General features: G+C 37.8%; 1 protein-coding gene across 9 annotated transcripts in view; it reads right to left on the reverse strand.

Moving 5' to 3' along the window:
• LOC128693860 (adenomatous polyposis coli protein-like) overlaps positions 1-17,844 on the reverse strand; it is a 551,448-nt gene that overhangs the window by 65,428 nt on the left and 468,176 nt on the right. For all 9 annotated transcript variants that reach the window (XM_070091007.1, XM_070091006.1, XM_070091003.1 and 6 more), the window contains 7 exons: positions 15,091-15,220; positions 13,328-13,510; positions 6,790-6,938; positions 5,026-6,342; positions 2,494-2,740; positions 1,970-2,214; positions 1,258-1,424 (listed from right to left, as the gene is read on the reverse strand). In XM_070091007.1, coding sequence (XP_069947108.1) covers positions 1,258-1,424; positions 1,970-2,214; positions 2,494-2,740; positions 5,026-6,342; positions 6,790-6,938; positions 13,328-13,510; positions 15,091-15,220 — 2,438 coding nt within the window. The remainder of the gene's footprint in view (positions 1-1,257; positions 1,425-1,969; positions 2,215-2,493; positions 2,741-5,025; positions 6,343-6,789; positions 6,939-13,327; positions 13,511-15,090; positions 15,221-17,844) is intronic.

Below are 17,844 nucleotides of genomic sequence, written 5' to 3' on the forward strand. Positions count from 1 at the left end.
CTTCATATCCAAATTTGCCTCAAGGATAAATAGCTTTTGTAATTACTGTATCCTCAAAGGCTACTGAGTATATGACTGTGGGAAATATTACCAAGTGGCACCTCAGTTGTCATTTAGTCTTTGTGGGAATCTGTTGTTGAATATCTACTCTCCAGTATTTATTAGTTTTTGAAGTTTTTAAGCTTTGTTTTGTTTTGCCAATTATTTGCAATAATGGTGTGTGGCCTACAGATTACACGTAATCTGTAGGCCGCTATAACAACACTACATTAGTAAAAAAAAAAGTGAAACTGCTGCTTTTGAGGCTCTGTAAAAAAGGGGCCATGAAGAAATGGGTGAGATTTTTCCATGACAGTGGTGGGGTAGAGATTCCAGTCATAAAGCCAAGATCAGGGAGCATGAAGTCTGTTAGTCCTAGGATATACATGATGGTTAAAAGACAGTTGGAAAACAATCCTACATTAACTGCACATAAGTTGAAGTTATTAAATCCCCAGTTGCTAGAAAAGTGTAGTGATAGGACAGTACAATGCCATTTGCACAATTAAGTTAGGGTATCATACCTTCAAGACTGTATGCAAGCTACTTCTCATTGCTAAGGAAAGAGCCAACAGAGTAGTTTTTTGTAAGTAATACATTAAATGGGACAAGGAAAAGTGGAAGTCAGTGGTTTGGAGTGACAGTCACTTTTTGTGTAACAAGCAGTAAAGTTATGAATGTGTATAGAGGAAACCAGAGTCAGATCATCTTGCTTCCAAATACACAACTTACGAATTTTTCAGTGTTGCAAACTGAGAAAATTTTCATGTTTATTTCAGTATGATCTTATAAAAATAAACTGAAGCTGTGATTTGTCTTCTATAAGGATGAGAGAGTACAGTACCAGGGCAGTGCCTTGCCAAATTGAGGGTTCTAGTGCACTTATGTGTGATTTGTTTTTAACTTACTTATCATTTTTTTCAACAAGTTCATTAAAAAATGAAATATCCACTTGTCTGATTGACCTGTTACACCTCTGGACTTTATTTTATGAGATATTACTGCTATACATGCTCGCATTTGTCCAATGTTTTTACATAATTTGTGTAAGCCATGTCTGTTTTGTTTTTCTTCCAACAAAGTGTGTTATATAATTCTTGTCATTATTACTCCGAACCAAGCTGAATTTTATGCAAGATTGTGATTACTTAGTTTAAATTTAACTTTGTACAAAAACTATGCTAGAATAGTAAATATATGATGACCGGCAAGTCTCACCCTCTGGTCTTTCTAAATGTTGGGATGAAGGAGTGTGACTTCCATCCCTATGAGCATCCTCTATCTCCTCGCCTTGGTACTCCTCCTGTCTGGCTTTCTTTTCCTCACTGCTTGTATCCTGAGGCTTGTGCTCTCCTTCTACTGACAACTCTCCCAAAAGACCATCTCTGTGGAAAAATAATAACCTTATTTAAAAAAATAATAAAAATGATCTTAATATAAAAATTATTAAATATTTCATATAATATACAAAAGTCAACCTACATTATTATTATTATTATTATTATTATTATTATTATTATTATTATTATCACAAACTGTATGACAGAAAAAACTTTTAATGAAGATTATCGAATCATAATAGTAAATTTTCATGTTTATTTCAGTATGATCTTATAAACGACTCGGTGTTTTGTTTTGTTTTTTTCTAAAAAACATCCAGCTAGTGTGCCTTGGCAGGAGATGGATGATGATATAAAAAAAAACCTGAGATGCATTGTTTATTTATGAAGTGATAATATTCAATGATGGACTTCTTTCATTTCCAAAATTTGGGCATGCTGTGAGCTTAATACACTTTTAATACTGAATGACTTACCCTTAAGAAATCTAAAGAACTTTAGCCAAGATTTCAATGAAACTAAGGATATTATATCCAATATAAAATATGTTGTACTCATTAAAATCATACAAAAACCTCTAAATATCTTACCTATTATTATTAGCATTAATTTCTCCACTTGTTAATGAAGAAACTGATGAGAATCTTGAGAGGCAAACAGGTGTTCCTTCAACACAGTATGTAATAGGTTTGTCTGGTGTTATCATGCCAGAGCTCAAACCACTCTTAACTGGGAGGCCAGTGTGCGATGGTAGTGGCTCAAGGGTGTCTTTTGCATCATCAGAATCTTCTACATTTTTCAGGCTTTCAACTTTGCTTTCATTTTCCTTCTTTTTCTTTAGATATAATAAAACATACACTTTATTAAGAAATTTACATTTGGTGTTTATTATAACAAATTATATTGATTCATATTTCATTTAAGAATTCACATCTAACTCAAATGTTTTTATCCATCCAGTACCAATATCAAATCACCAATGACTCAATTTTCCAGGTCAGACAGAAACATAGTCTAAAGAATTTTCTTTGATTGATTTTTTTGACTTTTATTCTTCATTTGGGAAATAAATAAATGATGAATCTCACACAAATGTACATTGTAAACAGCTCACCTCATCTGTACTGGGTGCTGGCGAGCCTTCTCTTTCCGCTTCTTTGATGGCTGGTTCCCGGAGGTCTGTCATGGAAGTAGCTGTTGAGAAATTATAAGGAGTTTCATATGGAGTACCTTCAGTGCAGTACGTCTTGAGTGAGTCATCATGAAAGGAAGGTTCAAAGAACTGAGAAGTGGGTTCTTGTGGAGGCTTGGGAGGGCGCCGGTACAAGGCAGCTTCATCACTATCTCGTTCCTCAGAGTACCTGCAAGAATAGACCCTTTTGTATAAAAAGGTTAACTATCATGCCAGGTAATGTAAAAAACAAACAAAATACAAACAGTTATATTGTGGTATAGTTATAATTTTAAAATACTAATAGGCTGTTAATTACAAATAAAATAGAATCGATAACCATATGGATTTTACTGTTGCTTGTATTTTTTGTTATTATGTAATTAAATTTGGCAAACAAAATTTATGCAACTTTTAAAAATAGGGCAAAGAAACATTTACAGTGGAATCCTGATTTTCATCCAGTCTGGTTATCGTACAATTCAGTTTTCGACCACTTTTTTTCAGCGAAATTTTCCCCATTTTTGTACATCTGCTTGGAAATCGTCCATACCAGACGCGTCTGCCTGCCCACGACACTCGGCCGCTCATACATTTGTGACTCATTCTGCCTTTGTTACTTGTTTACTTGTAGAGGGTGGTAATGATAATGGTAGAGGGTGATAGTGGTTGTGATGGTGGTAGAAGGAGTAGAGATAACCTCTCCTCCCTCTCCCCTCCTTGCCATCTTCCAAATGCAACAAGAGTCTTCAACAAAGGTCAAGTGATTTAAATGTTCATTTATCCATTTCATTAGTGCTTTATATTTATTTCTCGTTGTTTTCTGTATGTAAAACTATAGTTATTCTCTATAAAATGTATTTTTTTATAATATTTTTGGGTGTCTAGAACGGATTAATTTTTTTTTGCATTATTTCTTATGGGAAATATTACTTCAGTTTTCGTACAATCAGTTTTCAGTCGACCTTCTGGAACGAATTAAAGATGAAAACCGGGGTTCCACTGTATTAACATAGAACTGCTAATAATTTGTTGAATGCTGGTACTGGAAACCTGGACATCTAAATACTGCCTAAGAATATACATTTATAAAGTTAGCAATAAATAGTTTTTATTTATATTTATTAAGCAAAAACAAAAAAATACAGACTAATTATTGTTAAAAAAAACTAAAATCTTTAGGTATAAAAATAGAAAGTTGTTTCTGCTAATCATACTCGGTATATAAGGTGGTAATTCTTAAGATCATATGAATACCTGTACAGAGTTTTAAAACAAGTCAATTAAATATCACAGCTCAGCATTTCTAGGTAAAAAGTTAAACACTTTACATTAGTCACAACTAGCTTCAAACCATCATGCTAACACCATTTCTGAACTAAATCTTTTGGATATATAGTGGTTAAATGATAATACAGTAGTGTACAGAATAAAGCTTTGTCCTGCTTAAAAATTTACTCTCTACAGAAATGCTATTGGTACAATCTTACAACATTCCATAAATTTTACTAATCAGTTTTTTCTTGTGTTTATTCTCCACATTAATATATACTTTATGGTGAATGCAAGAAGTTATTAGTTTACACATATGACAAACATGAATTAATATGCAAAATGCTCGCAACACTTTTAGACATTATTGTTGGTGTCTGACTTTACAGTGTAAAGGTGTTTCACTCAGCTTTACAGCCAATATTCAATTTAACAGTGAGAAGCAACTTTTTAGAAAGGCAGATAAACTGTAAAGAAATTATATTCACTTTCTGATTTTTTGTTCCCTCTGAAAAGTATTACATCTGTAATGTTTAATTTTTTCATATTTTTGGTAATATAACAAGTATTAAGAGTATGAGGTTTTTTGTGCTAAAATATTTCCTTAAAACGGGTCTCACAAACCAAGACAAAAGCAGACTAATACTTTTAGCATGACACTATACTCAGCATTACAGGTATAAACATTGTAAAAACAATCTAGCACAAAGCCCATGGCAGAAAAAAGCCGAATCTAAGATTATCAGCAGATCACAGTAGTTACAAACCACTCAAAGTCATCATTTTGCTCAAAATTATCCAGAGATCTGTTGCTCTCTCTGCCTTGTACCGGTCCCTCGCACTGCTACTGATTAGCTTCGGGTAACTCCACCAGTACCAGAGATTGACCCAATAGCATACTGTTCCACGACCAATGGTAAGTGATTGGTGATAAACACAAAAATCACTAAATATATTTTCTAGTAATTTTTAAAAACATAATAGAATATTTCATCAATGAATTATCAATGCTTCTTCTTAAATACAATTAATTATAATAGGGCAAAGGCAAAATATTGACCCAATTAGCAAAGATATTAGAAAGAAAAAAGTATGCAAGAGTGCAAGAAATATAAAGAAAAATTACTGAACAGCACAAAAATAAGGGGAAAAAAAAAATTGTTTTCATAAAAAGTGTATTATCAAACCTAGATGATAACATACCTTAGACTGAAGTTAGTAGGCTGGTCAAGGTCTGTTTCTGTATAACCAGTGAAGTTCTCTGGCTCTCTCTCAGCTTCAGGATGTGGCTCTGCTTTTCTAGTTTCTCTTCTCTCCACCACATAATTATCAATCTGAGGTACTGGTCTTTCAGTACCCTGTGTTATATTAGCCATTGACTCATTAGTTGGTGTTTTCATTGTTGTTCCTGCACCACACTTGAGGCTGTAATTGAGAGGCTCTTCTTGGGCATCATTTTCGATGTCTACCTCTGCCAGGTTGCGGCTATAATTCACATATTTGCTATAGTAACTATAATGAGCTTCATTGTGAGGTTGCTGCTGCTGTTGCTTGCCACTGGCAAAACTTCTTCCGGTTCCACTTCTCTCATCCTCACTTGTATTTGATGACCTTCTACGAGGACTGTATGGTGGTTGTGGACCTGAAGCTTGGAATGACCCATTTCGGCTAATATTGGCACTACCACTTACACTATCACTAAAAGGTACTGATTCACTAGGTTGACGGCTGTATGCATCTTTCATGCTTCTAACACGTGAAGCAAATATCTCATCAGCACTTCCATTAAATTCTTTTGATTCCAGATGTCTCTGCAATTCCTCTTGGCTCATGTGTGCAATATCTGGAACACAATGTGATGGAGGTGCCATAGATCTAAGTGATAAATCTAAAGGTCTACCATTTTCACCAATGCCTTCACGATTACTTTGATGATGCCTCATTAACAGCTGCCTCATTCGATCGTGTGAATTATCAGAATGGGTTGAGGATATGGAGTCTCTACTCTCAGATCGCAATACATTATTATACTGTGCTCCCAAAGAGTGAAACATGGGTCTGGTACCTGGATAGTACTGGGAAGCATCTCCTGGCTGACCATAAAAATGTGGATCACTACCCTGAGGAAGAGTTGGAGAAGAACGTGGGGAAGTCTCAATGTTATCACATGTCTCAGATAGTGATGGGTCTAATTCCTGTTCTAGAGCTTTCTGTTTACGGGCTTGTAAGGAAGGCAAGCCCATGCCATGCCGAGGATCTGTCAAAGACATTCCCTCTGGTCGTGCTTGCAATAAATTCTTTAGAGCAGCGCTGGAGCCCATTGATATCATTTTATGTTTTGAATTAATCAGTGATCGTAACATTGGAACAGCACCAAGTTCCCACAACATACACTGGTCCTGACTGCATCTTGCCGAGAGGTTCCAAAGTGTTCCACAGGCGTTGCTCACCACAGTTAGACTTGGTGAACGTAGCTGCCCTAACAATGTGCTCAATGTATTGTGTTCCCTTAGCACTTGCCTGTAACAAAAAATGCAATGATAAATATTTTCTATGTTAAAATATAGTACACAGAATATGATGTTCACAAATGTCATTCTGTTTCAATCACTTTCAATTACCATCGTATTCAGGTCCCCTAAAATTATTAAATAGATTAATTATGCATCCATTAGGTTTTGTAACCAAAAACTGCAAATTGATATGAACAATAAATTATCCATTGCCTATGTTGCATTATTAAATTATCCTCTTCTCTCTATGATACTGGTATAATTTAGAAGACTGCTCTTGCCGCACACTGAAAATCAAGTGTCAGGCATCCCACTGTCTAAAATATCACATTTATCATACTAGTAATATCCCTGATATGATTCTCTGCTAAAGCATTTATTACATAAATACCCCCTCAAAATCATACCTGTTAATTTAATTCTTAACATGGCCAAATGATAAATTACTACTTACCTAAGATCCTCTCTGACAGCAATATGACTAGAAATATTCCTGAGTATTCCACCTCCATTCTCAACAATGGCTAGAGTTTTGGACTGTGACTTGTAGGTTAACGTGCTGCAGATAAATGCTAGAGCTCCATCCACTGCACATATTTCGGCCTGCAAGGCAAAACCTTCCTTCTATTACATGTGGTTGAAGAACTTTAATAATATTTGGCCCTACCTGTCAAATGTATAATTTTGTATCATTAATAGCATAATAATATTAAGTTCAAATTTATTGCTTTAAGAATATTGTTAAATATTCATATATTTATTATTTAATAAGTTTCAGTTACAAAGAATGTGATTAAAAAAAGTGATAAATGATTGTGTTTATTCTCTTCCAGGCACAACAATTTTTTTTAACATGCTGGCTGTCTCCCACAGAGGCAGGGTGACCCAAAAAAGAAACACTTTCACCATCATTCACACTATCTCTCACTTGCCAGAGGTGCAGAGATACAACAGTTTAGGTGTCCCTCTAAACAGGAAATATCACAAATCCTTCCTTTAGAGTGCAGGCGCTGTATTTCCCACCTCCAGGACTCAAGTCCAGCTAACCAGTTATTTTTAGTAATCTATACAGGAGAAGAGGTTACTAGCCCATTGCTCCTGGCATTTTAGTTGGCTTTTACAACACACTTGGCTTACAGAGGTAGGACACTTATTCTACTTCCCCATGGAGGTCAAAGGAAATAATAAGAACAAGAACTATTACTATTAGTGAGTTAAACAAGTTAAGAAAGCCTAGGGAAAGTACGGATTTGTCAGTTAAAGACAGAGTAGGGGACTCACGAAATCGTAATGACACGATTGCAAACAAACCATACCCCGGCCGGGATTGAACCCGCGGTCATAGAGTCTCAAAACTCCAGCCCGTCGCGTTAGCCAGCGACGGGCTGGAGTTTTGAGACTCTATGACTGCGGATTCAATCCCGGCCGGGGTATGGTTTAGAGTAGGGGAGTTAGTACATGGGGAGAGGGAGGTATTAGGTAGATGGCGAGAATATTTTGAGGAACTTTTAAATGTTGAGGAAGAAAGGGAGGCGGTAATTTCATGCACTGGCCAGGGAGGTATACCATCTTTTAGGAGTGAAGAAGAGCAGAATATAAGTGTGGTGGAGGTACGTGAGGCATTACGTAGAATGAAAGGGGGTAAAGCAGCTGGAACTGATGGGATCATGACAGAAATGTTAAAAGCAGGGGGGGATATAGTGTTGGAGTGGTTGGTACTTTTATTTAACCCTTTGAGGGTCGACAGGCCCTCTCCGAAACTCGTTCTCAGGGTCGGCCAAATTTAAAAAAAAAAAAAATTATTTTCTCTTATGAAAAGATAGAGAATCTTTTCCCGATCATAAAGACACCAAAAGTTTGAAATTTGATAGAAAACTTACGGAATTATGCTCTCGCAAAGTTAGCGGTCTCGGCGATGTTTACGCATCGGCGATTTTGCCCACTTTGAGCCCCATTTTCAGCCAATTTCACTGTACTAGTCGACAAAAAACATGAATATTTCGCTAGAACTCCATTTTTGCTATCGAATAGATGCAAGAAACCACTCATTTATGAAATTCAACTATCCAGTACAGTGGTCAGAATTTAGCAATTTTGCCAATTTCACACAAATTTCAAAAGATGCCAATTTCGGAATAGGGTCCAGAATAAACAAGAAAGACATTCCTGGCACTAAAATGACATTTCCTCTAGTCATTAGTCATGTCTCAAGTCCCCTCTTATATTCTTTTGCTTTCCACTTTGAATTTTTATTTTCACAAAAAATATAAGATTTACTGTTAGGCAGACTACTGCATTAGTGTAAAAAATGGTATAAATATTATTGGTGCACTTGTGAAAGAATATTAGACTCACCAGTTGACGTGTATTGCATGCTTGGCACGATTTGTTTACTTTTGAAGTTTGGTAAAAATCGAACATTTCTGCTACTTTGAGCTCAATTTCAAGGCACCTTTCTTTGTAAAACCAGTCAAAATCATCTCAATTTCTGTAATATGTATTCCATTCTATAAAATGAGACCAAGAAAACTAGAATACAACAATAAATACCATACGAAAATACACTGCAAAGTCGCTGATTTATTAAAAAAAATGGTCAAAGTTCTTTTTTTCTCATTATGCACTGTGTGCTGCAGGATTTTTTTTAGACTGTGCACACTGACCACATAGACCCATTCTTTCATATGAAGGCCTACCAGCTTTCTCCCACTAGATTTGAGGCCGCTAGAATTTATGAGTACTAGTACGTCAAAAACCCCTACGCGTAAAACGTACTAGTACGACGAAAACCCTCAAAGGGTTAATAAATGTATGAAAGAGGGGAAGGTACCTAGGGATTGGCAGAGAGCATGTATAGTCCCTTTATATAAAGGGAAAGGGGACAAAAGAGAATGCAAAAATTATAGAGGAATAAGTTTACTGAGTATACCAGGAAAAGTATACGGTAGGGTTATAATTGAAAGAATTAGAGGTAAGACAGAATGTAGGATTGCGGATGAGCAGGGAGGCTTCAGAGTGGGTAGGGGATGTGTAGATCAAGTGTTTACATTGAAGCATATATGTGAACAGTATTTAGATAAAGGTAGGCAAGTTTTTATTGCATTTATGGATTTAGAAAAGGCATATGATAGAGTGGATAGAGGAGCAATGTGGCAGATGTTGCAAGTATATGGAATAGGTGGTAAGTTACTAAATGCTGTAAAGAGCTTTTATGAGGATAGTGAGGCTCAGGTTAGGGTGTGTAGAAGAGAGGGAGAATACTTCTCGGTAAAAGTAGGTCTTAGACAGGGATGTGTAATGTCACCATAGTTGTTTAATATATTTATAGATGGGGTTGTAAAAGAAGTAAATGCTAGGGTGTTCGGGAGAGGGGTAGGATTAAATTATGAGGAATCAAATTCAAAATGGGAATTGACACAGTTACTTTTTGCTGATGATACTGTGCTTGTGGGAGATTCTAAAGAAAAATTACAAAGGCTAGTGGATGAGTTTGAGAATGTGTGTAAAGGTAGAAAGTTGAAAGTGAACATAGAAAAGAGTAAGGTGATGAGGGTATCAAATGATTTAGATAAAGAAAAATTGGATATCAAATTGGGGAGGAGGAGTATGGAAGAAGTGAATGTTTTCAGATACTTGGGAGTTCACGTGTCGGCGGATGGATTTATGAAGGATGAGGTTAATCATAGAATTGATGAGGGAAAAAAGGTGAGTGGTGCGTTGAGGTATATGTGGAGTCAAAAAACTGTTATCTGTGGAGGCAAAGAAGGGAATGTATGAAAGTATAGTAGTACCAACACTCTTATATGGATGTGAAGCTTGGGTGGTAAATGCAGCAGCGAGGAGACGGTTGGAGGCAGTGGAGATGTCCTGTCTAAGGGCAATGTGTGGTGTAAATATTATGCAGAAAATTCGGAGTGTGGAAATTAGGAGAAGGTGTGGAGTTAATAAAAGGATTAGTCAGAGGGCAGAAGAGGGGTTGTTGAGGTGGTTTGGTCATTTAGAGAGAATGGATCAAAGTAGAATGACATGGAAAGCATATAAATCTATAGGGGAAGGAAGGAGGGGTAGGGGTCGTCCTCGAAAGGGTTGGAAAGAGGGGGTAAAGAAGGTTTTGTGGGCGAGGGGCTTGGATTTCCAGCAAGCGTGCATGAGCGTGTTAGATAGGAGTGAATGGAGACGAATGATACTTGGGACCTGACGATCTGTTGGAGTGTGAGCAGGGTAATATTTAGTGAAGGGATTCAGGGAAACCGGTTATTTTCATATAGTCGGACTTGAGTCCTGGAAATGGGAAGTACAATGCCTGCACTTTAAAGGAGGGGTTTGGGATATTGGCAGTTTGGAGGGATATGTTGTGTATCTTTATACATATATGCTTCTAAACTGTTGTATTCTGAGCACCTCTGCAAAAGCAGTGATAATGTGTGAGTGTGGTAAAAGTGTTGAATGATGATGAATGTATTTTCTTTTTGGGGATTTTCTTTCTTTTTTGGGTCACCCTGCCTCGGTGGGAGACGGCCGACTTGTTGGAAAAAAAAAAAAACTATTAAGAAAAATTTAAAGAAAACTCAGATGAGTGTGTATATATAAACATGTACAAGCATGTGTAGTGTGACCTAAGTAGAAGTAGCAAGATATACCTGTTATCTTGTGTGTTTATGAAGCAGAAACAAGACACCAGCACTACTAACATCATGTAAAATAATTACAGGTTTCCATCTCACACGCATTTGGCAGGACAGTCATACCTCCCTGGGTGGTTGCTGTCTACCAACATTTTTTTTTTTTTTTTTTTTAACAAGTCGGCCATCTCCCACCGAGGCAGGGTGACCCAAAAAGAAAGAAAATCCCCAAAAAGAAAATACTTTCATCATCATTCAACACTTTCACCTCACTCACACATAATCACTGTTTTTGCAGAGGTGCTCAGACCACAACAGTTTAGAAGCATATACGTATAAAGATGCACAACATATCCCTCCAAACTGCTAATATCCCGAATCCCTCCTTTAGAGTGCAGGCATTGTACTTCCCATTTCCAGGACTCAAGTCCGGCTATATAAAAATAACCAGTTTCCCTGAATCCTTTCACTAAATATTACCCTGCTCACACTCCAACAGATCGTCAGGTCCCAAATACCATTCGTCTCCATTCACTCCTATCGAACACACTCATGCACACCTGCTGGAAGTCCAAGCCCCTCGCCCACAAAACCTCCCTTACCCCTTCCTTCCAACCTTTTCGAAGACAACCCCTACCCCGCCTTCCTTCCCCTACAGATTTATATGCTCTCCACGTCATTCTACTTTGATCCATTCTCTCTAAATGACCAAACCATCTCAACAACCCCTCTTCTGCCCTCTGACTAATACTTTTGTTAACTACACACCTTCTCCTAATTTTCGCACTCTGAATTTTCTGCATAATATTTACACCACACATTGCCTTTAGACAGGACATCTCCACTGCCTCCAACCACTTCCTCACTGCTGCATCCACAACCCAAGCCTCACACCCATATAAGAGTGTTGGTACTACTATACTTTCATACATTCCCTTCTTTGCCTTCATAGATAACATTTTTTGTTTACACATATACCTCAATGCACCACTCACCTTTTTTCCCTCATCAATTCTATGATTAACCTCATCCTTCATAAATCCATCCGCTGACACGTCAACTCCCAAGTATCTGAAAGCATTCACTTCTTCCATACTCCTCCTCCCCAATTTGATATCCAATTTTTCTTTATCTAAATCATTTGATACCCTCATCACCTTACTCTTTTCTATGTTCACTTTCAACTTTCTACCTTTACACACATTCCCAAACTCATCCACTAACCTTTGCAATTTTTCTTTAGAATCTCCCATAAACACAGTATCATCAGCAAAAAGCAACTGTGTCAATTCCCATTGTATTTAATCCCCCATAATTTAATCCCACCCCTCTCCTGAACACCCTAGCATTTACTTCTTTTACAACCCCATCTATAAATATATTAAACAACCATGGTGACATTACACATCCCTGTCTAAGACCTACTTTTTCCGGGAAATAGTCTCCCTCTCTTCTACACACCCTAACCTGAGCCTCACTATCCTCATAAAAACTCTTTACAGCATTTAGTAACTTCCCACCTATTCCATATACTTGCAACATCTGCCACATTGCTCCCCTATCCACTCTATCATATGCCTTTTCTAAATCCATAAATGCAATAAAAGCTTCCCTACCTTTATCTAAATACTGTTCACATATATGCTTCAATGTAAACACTTGATCTACACATCCCTTACCCACTCTGAAACCTCCTTGCTCATCCGCAATCCTACATTCTGTCTTACCTCTAATTCTTTCAATTATAACCCTACCGTACACTTTTCCTGGTATACTCAGTAAACTTACTCCTCTATAATTTTTACAATCTCTTTTGTCCCCCTTCCCTTTATATAAAGGGACTATACGTGCTCTCTGCCAATCCCTAGGTACCTTCCCCTCTTTCATACATTTATTAAACAAAAATACCAACCACTCCGACACTATATCCCCCCCTGCTTTTAACATTTCTGTCATGATCCCATCAGTTCCAGCTGCTTTACCCCCTTTCATTCTACGTAATGCCTCACGCACCTCTCCCACACTCACATCCTGTTCTCCTTCACTCCTAATAGATAGTATGCCTCCCTGGCCAGTGCATGAAATTACCACTTCCCTTTCTTCGTCGACATTTAAAAGTTCCTCAAAATATTCTCGTCATCTACCCAAAACCTCCATCTCCCCATCTACTAACTCCCCTACTCTGTTTTTAACTGACAAATCCATTCGTTCTCTAGGCTTTCTTAACTTGTTTAATTCGCTCCAAAATTTTTTCTTATTTTCATTAAAATGATTATCAAATAATAATATACAATCTTAAGTTACTCTTTATCAGGTACAAAAGCCAATATTTCAGTTTGTTTCAAGGCTGCCAAAGTACAAATAACGCACCTTGTTAATGCTACAGTGTGCAGAGAGATTCCATACTGCAGACAAAATAACTTTGAGTGTAGATTCTTTCCGTGCAGAGAGGGCAGCCTGCATCAGAATTGCAACTGCTCCCACATCTCTCAGACTCGCTTTGCTTGCTCCATCTGCTCTCCATGACAGATTGCGCAACACACTCGCAGTTACCTATACATAGAATCCAACACAAAGGCTGCATAAATATTGGGCGGTGGAGAAAATGAAGTTACATCGAGACAAACAAAACAGAAGAAAAGAGGAGTAGGGGTAATGAGGACAGGCAATGAACAATGTTTCTATAAGCAGGGTACTGAGGACAAAAAAAATCTGTAAATGAGATATTAAGGACAAGCAATGCTGAAGTCAGTATGGATGAATTTCTTGGCAACCATAAACGTCACAACAATGGGATTCAGCTAAATACAATACATACTTTAAATTTAACTAAACTACATTTCAAAACTTTGACAGAAGGCTAAAAGTTTATAAAGCAAATAACATTGGTGTAAGCCAAGGTAAATGTATATTATACTAACTTTAATGTAACTTTGCAAGGCCAATGTTAAGGTTTTTTATCAAAAACTAAGATTTTTTTATCAAAACAGATATGTGATACCTAGCATATCCGGCCTGCCATTATCCAAACCTCGTCAATATCCCAACAGGCTCTGGGAAAGGGCAAAATTCTAAAATTATTACTGAAACATCTGAACAGCCGTTTGGATATATCGGTGAAGATTCATGGAGGATGTGATGGTGGTAATTGACGAAAAAGGCTAAGATGTGGGAGCCTTGACCCTGGACAGCCTTAAAAAGTGCAACCTGCGTGCTGTCATTCATAACCTCACCCGGGCCTGGAATGATGTCCCACCATCAATCCTTGCCAATGGCTGGAATCGGCTCCTTCACGGGACTGATCCAGTTATTGATTGCAATGGATTAAGGGCGAAAGATTTCCATCGCCAGTTACTCAAGGATGGGGAAAAAACTACAGAAGACGACGTGCAGGACTGGCTAGAGTGTGACGAACACGGCCCTGGTGTGAAATCTCTGATGGATGGAGAGATTGCAGAATCAGTACTGCACCCGGAACATTCTGAAAGTGACGACAACGACCCAATGCCTCCAAAACCAAGGGCAGGTATCGAAACACTTTTGGAGTATTTGGAGCATCTACTGTCCACAGCCCATTTGAAAAGTTATGGTCCTGTGGTCCGTGAAATCCAGGAGTCTGTTATTTGAGCCCAGAATCTCTGGTTCCACTGCCAGACGATGTTGGAATCGTTTTTTAAACCTATGCCATCACCGATGGTGATATGACTGTATGAATACACATTTTTTCCCCCTCATGTATCCTTAAACTTCGTGTTTCCGAACTGGTCTTGGCCAATATAGTTCAGATATGAGAGGTACTACTGTAGTTTCAGGTTTATACATATGTGATTAACTAAGCTTATATACATACACTACATAACATAACTGAAAACTTTTTATAGAGAAAGCATCCAAACGGAAAGCTAAAAATTTCAGAAAATTGGTCATAAAAAGACACTTTCTGTGCAAGTATTTTTAAATGACATATGCATATCTGGCAGCAGATTGCTTCATTACAGAAATACATATAAGAGTTGTAAATCCCAAATCAATGCAAAAAGGTAGTCTCAAGTTATTGTCCAGAAACAAAGTGATGAAAAAAGGGATAAAAACCATAAGATAACCTTTACTGGGTAAACTGAATAATGCCATACCTGTCTAAGATCTTCACTAGGAGAATGGAGCTGGGATACAAGTGCTCTCATAAATGACCGGAAGGAGCACAAAAGAGCCTTGTTTGTGCCATCACCAAATGTCAAGTTTGTCAGTGCCATTCCTGCATATCTGGATATGATTAATGCTATGTATTAATTTCACTGTAAATGTTCCATCAGTAAATTATCTGATATGAAATTTACCCAAATGAAACAAAATTATAGCATAGTTATGAAATAAGAAAGATGAAGCAAGACAAGGGGTGTTTTGAAAGTGTAAATGAATGAAAGATACTGAAAGGATTTAAGTTTAAAATTCTAAAAAAAACATTCCAAAACATTAAAACTTTTTTTTTTTTTGACTCATTGGCCCTCTCCTGCCGACCACTAAACCCATATAAGTTATACAGCAATGAACACTAGCAATAAAGTACGTACAGTGGACCCCCGGATTCCATAGTCATCGGATTTCATAACATTCAGAAATAATAACGTTTTTTTGTCAAAATATTGGTTCAGTGATCGTCATTTAGCTCAGTAATAGTCATTTGTCCTGAAAGCGTCTGAGCGGTCCAACACACCATTTACAGTCAGTGTGTCATTGTTTATCAGTCAGTGAGCACGATCCCATGCGTTCATACGATACATTTCGTAATATTCCATTCACTTTAGTGCTTGCAATTGCTAAATAAACCATCATGGGCCAAAAGAAAGCTCCTAGTGTCAGCTGTTTGGAAAGAAGGCAATAAACATGATAGAATTCAAGAAAGAACACACCAGCCAGGGTACTTCCCCACACACACCAGCTAGGGCACTTCCCCACACACCAGACGGGGTACTTCCCCACACACACAATTTGATTTGAGTGGGACTTGCACATGAGTGAATAGATTTTTTTTTTTTTTCAACAAGTCGGCTGTCTCCCACCTAGGCAGGATGACCAAAAAGAAAGAAAATCCCCAAAAAGAAAATACTTTTGTCGTCATTCAACACTTTCACCTCACTCATACATAATCACTGTCTTTGCAGAGGCGCCCAGATACAACAGTTTAGAAGCATATACATACAGTGGAACCTCAAAAATCGAACTGCTCCCAACACAACCAATTATGTAAGTGTATTTTTGTAAGTGCTTTTATAAGTGTATTTTTAAGGGTCTGAAATGGACTAATCTAATTTACATTATTCCTGATGGGAATAAATTCATTCGGTAAAGGCACTCGAACAGACTTCTGGACTGAAGAAAGTTCGATATTTGAGGTTCCACTGTAGTATAAAGATATACAGTGAAACCCCGACTTACGATATTAATCCGTTCCAGAGAGCACATCGTAAGATGAAATTACCATAAGTCGAATTAATTTTCCCCCTAAGAAATTATGGAAATCAAATCAATCCGTTCAAGACACCCAAAAGTACGAAAAAAAAAAAAATTTAACACATGAAATATACATTTTCCTACACACAAAAAGAAAGATACATGCACAATATATATTGTGCATGTACTAGTGTACTAAATGAAGAATAAATGACACTTACCTTTATTGAAGATGTGGTGATAAGTGATGAGACACTGTGTCCTGGGAGTGCCTTTTACTCCTGAGTAATGTAGGTCCTGTTTGGCATTTTCTTCCAGAACATGCCTTATCACACTGTGTATGCCACTACAATTCTTAAATCTCTCAAACCAACCTTTGCTGGCCTTAAATTTACCAATATGAGCACTAGTTCCAGGCATTTTTTCCTGTTCACCTGGGTGTTAGTCGACTGGTGTGGGTCGCATCCTGGGGGACAAGATTAAGGATCCCAGTCCTCGATGACACACTGACTTTCTTGGGTTATCCTGGGTGGCTAACCCTCTGGGGCTAATTGTTTCTCGGTATTCTCGATAAGCCCATGGTGACTAATTTAGCAGTTACATGCATTAAAACCTAGGTAGTAGGTTGGTAGACAGCAACCCCCCAGGGAGGTACTACCGTCCCGCCAAGTGAGTGTAAAACGAAAGCCTGTAATTGTTTTAGATGATGGTAGGATTGCTGGTGTCATTTTTCTGTCTCATAAACATGCAAGATTTCAGGTACGTCTTGCTACTTCTACTTACACTTAGATCATACTACACATATATATACATACCCCTCTGGGTTTTCTTCTATTTTCTTTCTAGTTCTTGTTCTTGTTTATTTCCTCTTATCTCCATGGGGAAGTGGAACAGAATTCTTCCTCCATAAGCCATGCATGTCGTAAGAGGCGACTAAAATGCCAGGAGCAAGGGGCTAGTAACCCCTTCTCCTGTATATATTACTAAATGTAAAAGGAGAAACTTTAATTTTTCCTTTTGGGCCACCCCGCCTCGGTGGGATACAGCCGGTGTGTTGAAAGAAGACATGCACAAAAACACTGGAATAATACAAAATTCATCGAATGTATGCATGCAACCGTCCGCCCTGGCTTGTAAACAACGTCACACTAGCTCAGCTGAGGCGCTCAGGCCAGACGGACCAGACAGCCACGTTCGGGAAGAATGATGTAAGTCAAGTTTTTCAACGTAGGTCGGGGTCAAATTTTTACGCTGACAAGCGTCGTAAGTCGGTTTTATCATAGGATGAGGCCATCGTAAGTCGGGGGTCCACTGTATAACATATCCCTCCAAACTGCCAATATCCCAAACCCCTCCTTTAAAGTGCAGGCACTGTACTTCCCATTTCCAGGACTCAAGTCCGGCTATGTAAAAATAACCGGTTTCCCTGAATCCCT

This window comes from Cherax quadricarinatus, chromosome 33, assembly GCF_038502225.1.
Source record: "Cherax quadricarinatus isolate ZL_2023a chromosome 33, ASM3850222v1, whole genome shotgun sequence".
Lineage (NCBI taxonomy): Eukaryota > Metazoa > Arthropoda > Malacostraca > Decapoda > Parastacidae > Cherax > Cherax quadricarinatus.